We start from the raw sequence: 12,306 nt of genomic DNA, 5'->3' as shown, positions 1-12,306 counted from the left end.
AACACAATGGTTCAAAAGTTACCCATATTATTAAATCCTCACGCCCTTTAGTGCGGTCACTATCTGCCAACATAGTCAGGTGTTATGGAATCATTAATTGTATTATCTATGCTGACAACCAAACCTGTGATCAACTTATATTGTGACTGTGAACTATTGTGCCCCTTAACCCCCATTCCCCTCTGCCCTTTTGTAACCATTAGTCTCTTCTCTATGTCTGTGAGTCTACTGCTGTTTTGTTCCTTCTGTTTTGCTTTGTTCTTATACTCCACAAATAAGTGAAATCACTTGTTATTTGTCTTTTTCTGCCTGCCTTATTTGACTGAGCATAATACCCTCTAGATCCATCCATGTTGTTGCAAATGGCAGGATTTCTCTTCTTTTTATGGATGAATAATATTCCATTGTGTATATGTACCACCTCTTCTTTATCCCTTCATCTGTTGAACACTTAGGTTGCTTCCATATCTTGGCCATTGTAAATAATGCTGCAGTAAACATAGAGATGCATATGTCTTTTCATGTGAATCAGGGATCTTGTTTTCTTTTTTTTTTTTTTGGTATTCTTAATGTATAATTACATGAGCAACATTATGGTTACTAGACTTCCCCTATTATCAAGTCCCCACCACATACCCCATTCAGTCACTGTCCATCAGTGTAGTAAGATGCTATAGAATCACTACTTGTCTTCTCCGTGCTGTACTGCCTTCCCCTTGCTCCCCCTGTATATTATGTGTGCTAATTGTAACGCCCCTTTTCCCACTTATCCCTCCCTTCCAACCCATCTTCCCCAGTCCCTTTCCCTTTGGTAACTGTTAGTCCATTCTTGGGTTCTGTGAGTCTGCGGCTATTTTGTTCCTTCAGTTTTTGCTTCATTCTTATACTCCATAGATGAGTGAAATCATTTGATACTTGTCTTTCTCTGCCTGGCTTATTTCACTGAGCATAATACCCTCTAGCTCTATCCATGTTGTTGCTAATGGTAGGATTTGTTTTCTTCTTATGGCTGAATAATATTCCACCGTGTATATGTACCACATCTTTATCCATTCATCTACTGACGGACCCTTAGGTTGCTTCCATTTCTTGGCTATTGTAAATAGTGCTGCGATAAACATAGGGGTGCATATATCTTTTTCAAACTGGGATCCTGCATTCTTAGGGTAAATTCCTGGGAGTGGAATTCCTGGGTAAAATGGTATTTCTATTTTTAGTTTATTGAGGAACCTCCATACTGCTTTCCACAATGGTTGAACTAATTTATATTCCCACCAGCAGTGTAGGAGGGTTTCCCTTTCTCCACATCTTCACCAATATTTGTTGTTGTTTGTCTTTGGGATGGTGGCCATCCTAACTGGTGTGAAGTGATATTTCATTGTGGTTTTAATTTGTATTTCTCTGATGATTAGCTATGTGGAGATGTGGAGCATCTTTTCATGTGCCTGTTGGCCATTTGAATTTCTTCTTGAAGAAGTGTCTGTTCATATCCTCTGCCCATTTTTTAATAGGGTTATGTGCTTTTTGAGTATTAAGGTGTGTGAGTTCTTTATATATTTTGGATGTCAACCCCTTATCAGATATGTCATTTATTAATATATTCTCCTGTACTGTAGGATGCCTTTTTGTTCTACAGACGATGTTCTTTGCTGTACAGAAGCTTTTTAGTTTGATGTAGTCCCACTTGTTCATTTTTTATTTTGTTTATATTGAACAAGGAGAAGTGTTCAGGAAAAAGTTGCTCATGTTTATATGTGTTCTTCTGTGAGTTTTATAGAGTTACATTCAGGTCTTTGATCCATTTTGAGTTATTTTTGTGTATGGGGTTAGAAAATAACCCAGTTTCATTCTCTTACATGTAGCTGTTAAGTAACAACAGTTGTTGAAGAGGCCGTCTTTTCCTCATTGTATATTCATGGCTCCTTTATCGTATGTTAATTGACCATATATGTGTTGGTTTATATCTGAACTCTGTAGTCTATTCTATTGATCTATGGATCTGTTCTTGTGCCAGTACCAAACTGTTTTGATTACTGTGGCTTTGTTGTAGAACTTGGGAGTCAGAGAGCATAATCCCCCAAGCTTTGTTCCTTTTTCTCAGGATTACTTTTGCTTTTTGGGGTTTTCTGTGTTTTCATATGAATTTTAGAACTATTTTTTTCTAGTTCATTGAAAAATACTGTTGATATTTTGATAGGTTTTGCACTGAACCTAAAGATTGCTTTAGGCAGGATGGCCATTTTGAAAATATTACTTCTTCCTATCCATGAGCATAGAATGTATTTCCATTTAATGGTGTTTTGTTTTTTTTTTAATTTCTCTCATGAGTGTCATAGTTTTCAGAGTAAAGGTCTTTAACCTCTTTGGGTAAGTTTATTTCTAGGTATTTTATTCTTTTTGATGCACTTGTAGATGGAGTCATTTTCCTAATTTCTCTTTCTGCTAATTTGTTGTTAGTACATAGGAATACAATTAATTTCTGTGTATTAATTTTGTACCCTGCAGCTTTGCTGAATTCAGTCATTAGTTCTGATAGTTTTTTCATGGAGTCTTTAGGGTTTTTTATGTATAATATCATGTCATCTGCAAAATGTGACAGTTGAACTTCTTCCTTACCAATTTGGATGCCTTTTATCTCTGTGTTATGTGGTTGCCATGGCTAGGACCTCCAGTACTCTGTTGAATAAAAGTGTTGTGAATGGGTATCCTTGTATTGTTCCCGATCTTAGAGGAAAAGCTTTCAGCTTTTTGCTGTCGAGTATGCTGTTGGCTGTGGGTTTTTTGTATACGGCCTTTATTATATTGAGGTACTTGCCCTCTTTACTCATTTTGTTGAGAGTTTTTCTCATGAATGGATGTTGAATTTTGTCAAATGTTTTCTAAGTGTCTATCGAGATGATCATGTGATTTTTGTTGATGTGATGTATGATATTGATAGATTTATAAATATTGTACCATCCTTGCATCCCTGAAATAAATCCCACTTGGTCATGATGGATGAGCCTTTTGACGTATTTTTTAATTCGGCTTGCTAATATTTTGTTGAGTATTTTTGCATCTATATTCATCAAGGATATTGTCTATGGTTTTCTTTTTTTGCAGTGTGTTTGTCTGGTTTTGGGATTAGAGTTATGCTGGACTCATAGAATGAATTTGGAAGTATTCCCTCCTCTTCTACTTTTTGGAAAACTTTAAGAAGGATGGGTATTAACTCTTCTTTAAATGTTTGATAAAATTCAGTGGTAAAGCCATCTGGTTCAGTGATTTTGTTCTTAGGTAGTTTTTTGATTACCAATTCAATTTCATTGCTGATAATTGGTCTGTTTAGATTTTCTGTTTCTTCCTGGGTCACTTTTGGAAGGTTTTATTTTTCTGCAAAGTTATCCATTTCTTCTAGGTTGTCCATTTTATTTGCATATAATTTTTCATGGTATTCTCTAATAATTCTTTGTATTTCTGTGGTGTCCATTGAGATTATTCCTTCTTCATTTCTGATTTTGTATGTGTACTCTCTTATTTTCTTGGTAAGTTTGGATAGTGGTTTATCTATTTTGTTAATTTTCTCAAAGAACCAGCTTTTGGTTTCATTGATTTTTTTCTATTGTTTTATTATTCTCTATTTTATTTATTTCTGCGTTGATCTTTGTTATGTTCCTCCTTCTACAAAGTTTGGGTTTCATTTGTTCTTCTTTCTCTAGTTTCTTTGTGCATTTTGACTGTATATTTGGCATTGTTCATGTTACTTGAGGTAGGCCTGTATTGTTTGTACTTGCCTTTTAGTACCACTTTTGTGGCATCCCACAAATTTTGGACTGTTGAATTTTTGTCTTCATTTGTCTCCATTTATTCTTTGATTTCTATTTTAATTTTTGCATTGATCCATTGGTTATTTCGAAGCATGTTATTTAGCCTCCATATATTTGTAGGCATTTTTGTTTTCTTTGTATAATTTATTTCTTGTTTCCTTCCTTCCTTACTCCCTCCTTATCTCCCTCCCTCCCAGTTCCAGGTGGGCCCTTCCTTCCTTCCTTTCTTGGCTTTAGTGTTGTGGTTACTAAAGGTTCAAGGGTAGCTTCTTTATTATGTATCCGTCTATCTTAAATTGCTGATTACTCTATTTCAGATATAATCTAGAGGTACTTTTTTTTCCCTTCTTTTTCTCCTCCACGCTTTATATTTTAGGTGTCACATTCTGGACTTTTTGTGTATCCCTTGACTGCTTTTTGAGTAGTTGATTTAATTTCATACTTGGTTTGGAATTAATTTGTCTACTACCTTTACTGTGATTTTTTTTCACTGGTGAAAGCTATTTAGCCTTAGGAACATTTCCATCTGCAAAAGTCCCTTTAACATTCTGTAGGGCTGGCTTAGTAGTGGTGAATTCCATCAACTTTCTTTGTCTGAAAATTGGTTAATCTCTGCTTAAAATTTAAATGATAATCTTACCTGGTAGAGTATTCTTGATTGGAGGTACTTCTATTTCAGCCCACTAAGTATATCATGCCACTCCCTTCTAGCCTATAAAGTTCCTACTGAGAAGTCTGGTGATAGCCTGATGGGGTTTCCTTTTATAAGTAATCTTTTTTCTCTCTCTCACTGCTTTCAATACTCTCTCCTTGTCCTTGGTATTTGCCATTTCAATTATTATATGCCTTGATGTTATCTTGCTGGGTTCCTTTTGTTAGGGGCTCTCTGAATTTCTGTGACCTGAGTGTCTATTTCCTTCCCCAGCTTGGAGAAGTTTTCAACAATTATTTCCTCAAAGAGACTTTCTATCCCTTTTTTGTCTTCTCCTTCTGGTACCCCTGTTATTCAAGTATTGTTGTGTTTGGATTGGTCACACAGCTCTTTTATTATCCTTTCATTCCTAGAGATCCTTTTTTCTCTCTTGCTTTTCAGCTTCATTGTTTTCTTGTCCCCTAATTTCCACATCATTTACAACTTCTTCAACCTGTGAAAGTATGCTGTTAAATTCATCCATTGTATGTTTCATGTCAGATACGGTGTTCTTCAGCTCTTAGTGGCTGTTTTTCAGGTCTTCTATCTTTTTGTTGATAACCTTACAGCAATCTTAAATATTTTTCTGTAGATCCATGAGCATGTTTATGACTTTTACTTTGAAGTCATTATCAAGAATTCAGTTTCAGTCAGCCCTCTTTCTGGTGATTTCAGTTTCAATCAGCCCTCTTTCTGGTGTTTTGCCTTGTAGATTTATTTGGAACGTATTCCTCTGCCTCCTCATTTTGCCAGTTTCTATGTTTCTTCCTATGGTGTAATAGCTTTATGAAGGAGCACCTTCTAGTGCCCAGAAACTCCAGACACTTTATTTTCCAGTGCTGGAGCCCCAGCTGTTGCCATGCAGCAACAGGAATGCAATTCTGTCTGGCTTGTAGTGGTCTGATTCCAGGTGGCAGTTTTCTTTGGCTGTGGTTTTGTAATCAGTGCAGAAGTCTCTGCTGGTGTTGCTGTGGGCAGGGCCACCCTCTGCTGGCCTTCAGCATTGGCGGGGGCTGCTGTGTTCACTGGGTTGGCGGGCTGGTGTGTGTATATGTCCAGGCCTGTTGCTTGGGATCCGGTGCCCCTGGGGAGGAAAGAGCTCCCGGACTGGCTTCCCCTGGCACTTCCTTGGTGGGACCTAAAGAGAGGTGAGAGGGTCTCCCTCTGCCTACCCAGCAGCAAAGTCTGACATTACTGCTGGGCCAAGTGGGGCATCAGCTGCTGGCACCTGTAGGGAGAACTTGGGGTTGGCTGCTGGAGTTGCTGTGGGCGGGGCCACCCTCCACCTGTCCTGCAGCAGTGGCCAGGCTGCAGAAGGGCAGGACCTGGTGCCTGCTGGGAGGAGGGAGCTCCCAGAACTGGCCCCTGTAGTGACTTCCCTCATTGGGCCATAATGGGGACAAGAAAGCTGAGAGGGTCTCCCTCTGCCTACCTGGCAGAAAGTCTGACATCACGGCCAGGCCAAGTGGGCCATGCACAGGCTGTGCACGCAGGGAGGAGTTTCGGTGCTATGTTACCAGTGAGGAGGATGGAGCACTTGGAGCTTCTGGGAGTTTCCAACCTGCAGGGCTCAGGGTGGGCGGGGAAGGTATTGTCTACCTGCCCTTTCTCCTCAGCAGTGAGCTCCATCTATCCTGGCCCCTCTGGGGCCCTTCCCGCTGATGGGAAGTCTTTTAAATTGAGTGCTTTGCTTTTGTCCTGGTGGGGCCAGTAGAGCATGCCTGTTCTCCACAAGTGGCTGCATCTCAGCTTCCCTGAGTGTTCCACCTGTCTTTGTTGTCCAGCCCCACTAATCACAAGAGCACCATGTAATGTGGACTCATGCCTGGAGCAGATCTCCAGGACCAGGTGTTCAGCTCTTCTGGGCTCTTACCTCCCCCCTCCCCGCTCTGTTCCTCTTCCTCCCACCTGTGGGCTGGTGTGGGGGGTTGCTTGGGTCTCACCGGATCTCTGCTTTGCCACTTTACCCTTTTCTGTGGGGTCTTCTCTTCTTCCCCAGTGTAGATAGGTTGTCAGTTCTGTAGTCTTTGGGTTGTTTTCAGGTTTAGTGGTATTTGCCATATTTTCATGTTTTATGTGTTTTTGAGGGGAGGTTTCTGCCTTGCCTTCCTATTCTGTCATTTTTTCAAGGCCACCTTTTTCAGTGTCCTTTGAGGACTTCATTATACAGGTGTGGTTGATTAAATCATTGGCAATTGGCGATCAGTTCAACCTCTAGTCCCTCTCGCCATACATGCTGTTTTTATAAGGTGTGAAAGTTCTAGTGATATGTTGTTTTAATAACTATGTATTTCAATTTTATTTGAGCTTTAAGGTTAATATGACATGACCTTGCTTTGAAAATTTGAAGGACTTTTTTATACTTGTGTTAATATTCATCTAATGGGAGTTAGTTTAGTGAGTAATGTGAAAATAGGAGTTAAATAAAATAAAATATGGAATAAAAGACTAAAATGGGGAATGTGATTAGGTAAAAATTACAGGCAGATTTTATTTAAGACTTTGTTGGATAACCCTGAGTTTAGGCATTGTGTATATTTATTTACAGTAAGTGAAAGTACACATTTCTCAAAAGTTGTTATATAAATTGCTACCAAGTATTCATTTTATTAAGTGGCCTTTGCTTTATATTTTATTTTTGATAATGATGTGTTATCAAGGATAGCACTGGGTGAGATCATATAAGTGAGCAGATGGTCCTTTTAGTTTAGACTGATGTAATGTGTCTTTTAGCTGGTTTTATCAGAATATCTGTTGATTAAGCTAAAGTAGATGCTAATGGATACAAAAAGATCTATGAGATTTTAGTGTAAATGATGTCCATTGATATTCTATTTTTATTATTTAGTCATATTTATTGCAAGGTGCATATTTTGTGCTCTAACAGCTCAAATAACCTGCTTACTTCTCATGGATTTTCATTAAAAATTTACATCTAAATATATTAGAGTGAAATTCAGTAGAGTAATGGTTGTTCCTCATAGTCTGTTTACTAATGTGCATCTGGTTCATTACACCAAAAAATGCCAGCCATTTTTCAGAAAAACAGTCAGCTTTCTTCCATCATTGATTAAATTGGCTTTGTGTGTGACTGAAATATAATTTCATCTATTGAACTGGTTCTGTATCAATAAATGACCGGACTGTTCTTAATGAGGACAGTAGATTTATTTGAATGTTGAATCTATTATTATACCACTGTTGTTCTAAGACTGGCATTAAGCTGTTATTCCTTTTCTTACTCTAACAATGCTGTTTAGCCATTCTCATCATTTTTATAAGTTATTCCATTTATCAGATGATTCAAGTAATCAAATGATTTCTTTTCAGTTACTTGGCAAATGGTTGGAACTCTAATAATCATACAGAAAAACTACTAAGATTTATATGCTAAATGAAAACAAATAGCTATGAGATAGAAAAAAATAACAATAAGAAAGTTAATATGTTCTTCATGAAAATGTAGTGGTTGAATATGAGTCAAAAATTACAAAGTAATTTTGGATTTTAAAAAAGGTATCTTGTGTTATTTTTTAGGATGAATAAAGATAAGCATTAGTATCTGTTCTTATATGTTACCTTTAAGTACTGTAATTTTCGCTAAAAAATTAACATCTTTGGAATAGAGATAACTGCAGTGTATTTTATATAGGAAAACATAGTAGTATATAAATATTTGGTGGGTGATATTTAAAGTATCTGATAAAATAAAAACTGCTTCAACCATTTTTATATGTAGGATAGTTGTATTTTAACTGTTCATTGACTGAAAGGAAATATTTAGCTCTCTTACCTAAGAAACCCTGAGGTAAGTATTTATACCTATAGAGGAAAGAAAGATTGACATGGGGCCCCCGGTACAGCACTAAGTCCTTTGTGGGTTTTCTCAGAGTCACAGGAAGAGTTGAGCCAAAAGTTTTAGTATCTGTTTTCATGAGGTAGGTTTTATCATAGGCATTGATAATATCATACAAAATATCTGAACTTTGTCTAGTTAACTACCACCAAAGTTCCTGTTGCCTGTTTTTCACTTTTTCATATTTAACCTTTAACCTCTTAATGATGGAATTAGTTAATATGATTACATTGTGTAGTATAACTTCTGTAGGTTCTTTGCCGGAAATGTGACAAATACATACAGGAGAAACATCAGTTAACCAAAACCATGATTTAGTGTCTATGAAAGTAAAATTAGTTTGTTAGTGAGAAAATAATCTATGTTTTTAGATTGTATTGGATTTTGGTAAAGAATCTCTTTAATTTTTACTACTTATCATTTCTACTTCATTCCCAGGATTTTGCATGATAGTTTTATAATGATTAGAATTCTTTTATGTGATCATTAAGAAAAATGACTCTGCATTGGCTTTATTCATTGAATTGGAAGCCTATTATTAGATTCAATAGCAAAGGTGTTCATTAGATGGTTTCTGTTTCAAATTGTGTAATTTGCTCATTTTTACAATAAACACACTTTCTAATTCCAAGAACTATAGTTTAAAAAACAGATAAGAGATTCTGATTCAGTAAAACTGTATTTGGAGTTAGAAATCTTTATTTTAAAATTCACCTAGTGGTTTTTATATATACTGAAGTTTTAGAATCATTGCTATACTAAGGTGAAAAGTAACATGCTTTATCTTTTAACTTTCTAGTCTGTGAAAAACTACACCAAATGTCATGTGAGAAATGAACAGATTTGTAACAAACTTACCAGCTGTAAAAGCTGTTCACTAAACTTGAATTGCCAGTGGGACCAGCGACAACAAGAATGCCAGGCTTTACCAGGTGAAGATTTCAATTTGGTAAAGTAGTTGTATAGCCCACACATGAACACCATTATAGTAAACAGCATTTAGTAAGAGCATTCCTTTTTCTAAAATTAAATCAATAATAGACAAATGATAATATTGGTATAATAAAAGTATTGTTCCTATAAGAAAAGTTTCTGTTTGGTTACATTTCTTGAAGATGTTGAAGGTGCTTTTTGTATTTATTATATTATTGGCTTGATCACAATCCTTTTCAATTAAAAAAAAGTATATCTTAAAAATGTAGAAAAAATAAGCACCCAGACTAATATATAGATTTAACAGATGTGAGTGTTTGACATATTTGTTTTTAAGTGCCCTTCAATTTTCTGTTCTGGGAACTGTTTTTTTTTTTTTTTTTTTTTTTTTTACTGACTGCCTTTTAAATTTATAAATTGTAACATTTCTAATAAATTTTGTATGATTTAATGAAAATCTAATTTGTGCAAATCAAAGCAAAGCTCATTTTAAAAAGCAATTTCAACTTATTTTTTACAGTTAACACTTTTCATAGTAGACCCTAAGTACTGTTCCTTTCAAATATAAAAGATACAATCAGAAAGTTGAAAAGCAATATAGATGTTTAACCAATTCCATCTTGTTATACAGATAAGCTGAGACACCCACTGGTTAAGTCACTTGCCCAACATTGCGTGCCTTGTAAATGGTAGACAAAGCTGGTTGCCCTATCTCTGTTTGATTTTTTGCCTTTCTCTGTCCCATGGTTGTTTTTTTTTTATGGAAAAATTTCTAAACCTAAGTAGTTCTAAAAAGTATTGGAAAATTCCATCACAGGATTTATGTCTTTCTTACAAGTTCATGTAATAAAGTAAAAATAAAATTGCCTTTAAAAGTACCACTGAGGTTTTGGAATGTTTATTTACATTTGAATTTTGTTTATATATTGACCTTTAAAGCTTTTAAGTAATTATATATGCGTGTGTGTTCACTTTGAGAAACTTAAGAGAGTATCAATGCAGTGCGCAGGAATTGAGACGCAATAGTAAGATGATGCTAAACTTGAAAGTAATACTGATTTTTAATTGTTAAACTCTAAAATCAGCATGTAGAACAGTAAAAATACTTGCAAAGTCTCTTTAAAAGGATGTAGTAAATCCTGGGCCGAACTAAGATTTGACGAGTATATATATATACATTTAAAGGAAGCTTGCTTCAGTAAGAAGGGAATTGGTTGCCAGTGGAAGTTTTTAAAACTTTGGTAGTGCCATATACTCATTGCCCAGGAAAATGTGTTGGTTTGGCATAATGGCTTCCCTTGACTGGCTATTTTGGAGAATAATAAATACAATACAATAAATACAATAAAGTATTTATTATAAACTAACTTACCTTGTTCTGTGATCATATTTACTGGGCAACCGAATGGATAGATATAGTTTAGTTTCCATCCAGCTTGTCTCAAGGAAGTGAATGCTCTAAATGGAGTGTCGAGTCTATATGGCAGTTGCACTTTTCCATGAAAATTTATGAATTGCATTTTTTTCATTGATCTCATATAAGTTGGGAATTTGAATTTATCTCACTAAACTCATTTAAAAAGCTAACTGCTCTCCTTTTAGCTTTAAAGCTGAGGCACTGCTCGGTACCGCAGAAGCCTGAAACCTCAAAGCCTTTGGTTCAGTGGTATAGTTTAGTTTGGCCTCAAAGGCCTGTGCATTTGCTTTACACTTATGTGATTTGTCTATGATGGTATTTTTTGTCTCATAGTAGAGACAGGCAAAAATAATCTAAATCCTTCCTTGGTTCAGTAAAATAATAAAAAGCCATAATTAATCAAAATGTTTGTGCTGTTTCCTTAAAGCGGTACTTTGCATTCCAGAAGACAAGGAAGATTGCTCTATGTTTAGCCTGACAGTGGAAACAAAGGGGTTTTAAACAGTCTTATTAAATGACAGTTACAGTTTATTGAGGGATTACTATATGGTCCAGTACTGTTTATTACCATTTGTGGAACCTGGTTTAATAGGACAGCAGTTATTAAAGAGCAGGGGTCCCTGTTCGTGGTCCCTTGAGAGGGTCTGTGAAGTCAAAACTAATAATACTATGATATTATTTGCTTTTAAAATTCTGATCCTGTCATTGGTTTACTATAGCATTTTCCAAAGGCTATATGATATATGATTCCAATAAATAGAATGTAGAAGCAGATATGAGAATACAGTTGTCTTATATTAAAACATTACAGAGATTTGCAAAAATGTGAAACAATGCCATACTTTTCACTATTTTGTTCTTTTGTTTTCGAGACTGTGACTTTTAAAAAAATGCCATTTACTTTAAGTTGTAATGTTTTCCCCCCAACATTTTATTATGAAAATTTTCAAAGATATGGAAAAAATGGAAAGAATTGTAGAGAGGACATACTAGATTCTACAATGAACATTTCATCTGCTTTGTTCCTGATCTCTATGTCTACCCATTCTTCTATTGACTCAACAGTTCATCTTAATTTTTTTCATGCATGGGACCTAATTTGAGCTGACAGCTACTCTCTCTCTCAGGGAGAGAACTCTTTCAGGCTGTATATAGTATGAAGGGCAAAACATTCCAGAAGCTTTAAGAGTGTGTTTATAATGAGTATTTAAATTATAATTTAACACAGCATTGTTAACTAGTGTAAACTGAAGCATAACTTTGTAATGTATTTGTAAATCTGTTTTAGAAAATAGACACCATTTTAGGTTCAATTTGGACTCTAAAGATAAACTACTATAACTGAATAGTATGTTTGAACTTTAGAAAGACCTGAAGAGCTGTATAAAAATAAACATTAGAAAGCAAACATTATAGCTTCTTTACTAACCATAAATGAAATGAGAATCTCTCCCCACAGTTATAGTTAAAGAATCAAAGAATCCAGCTTATATCAAAATAGTACACCTGAGCTATGGAAATTAGATTTGGAGAACAATTAGCTTCACTTTTAGGACTAACTGAAATTGCTTTTGCTGTGTGCTGGTTATTTTTCTATTAAAGT

General features: G+C 35.6%; 1 protein-coding gene across 7 annotated transcripts in view; it reads left to right on the top strand.

Moving 5' to 3' along the window:
* Positions 1-12,306, top strand: part of ATRNL1 (attractin like 1) — a 718,480-nt gene that overhangs the window by 148,060 nt on the left and 558,114 nt on the right. For all 7 annotated transcript variants that reach the window (XR_012133000.1, XM_073240354.1, XM_073240356.1 and 4 more), the window contains exon 14: positions 9,153-9,285. Coding sequence is in view for 6 of the 7 variants with exons in the window: in XM_073240354.1 (XP_073096455.1) it covers positions 9,153-9,285 (133 nt within the window). In the remaining variant the exon portion in view is untranslated. The remainder of the gene's footprint in view (positions 1-9,152; positions 9,286-12,306) is intronic.

The sequence above is a fragment of the Manis javanica genome, chromosome 7 (assembly GCF_040802235.1).
Source record: "Manis javanica isolate MJ-LG chromosome 7, MJ_LKY, whole genome shotgun sequence".
NCBI classification, from domain to species: domain Eukaryota; kingdom Metazoa; phylum Chordata; class Mammalia; order Pholidota; family Manidae; genus Manis; species Manis javanica.
This window is presented reverse-complemented; position numbering and strand designations above follow the sequence as displayed.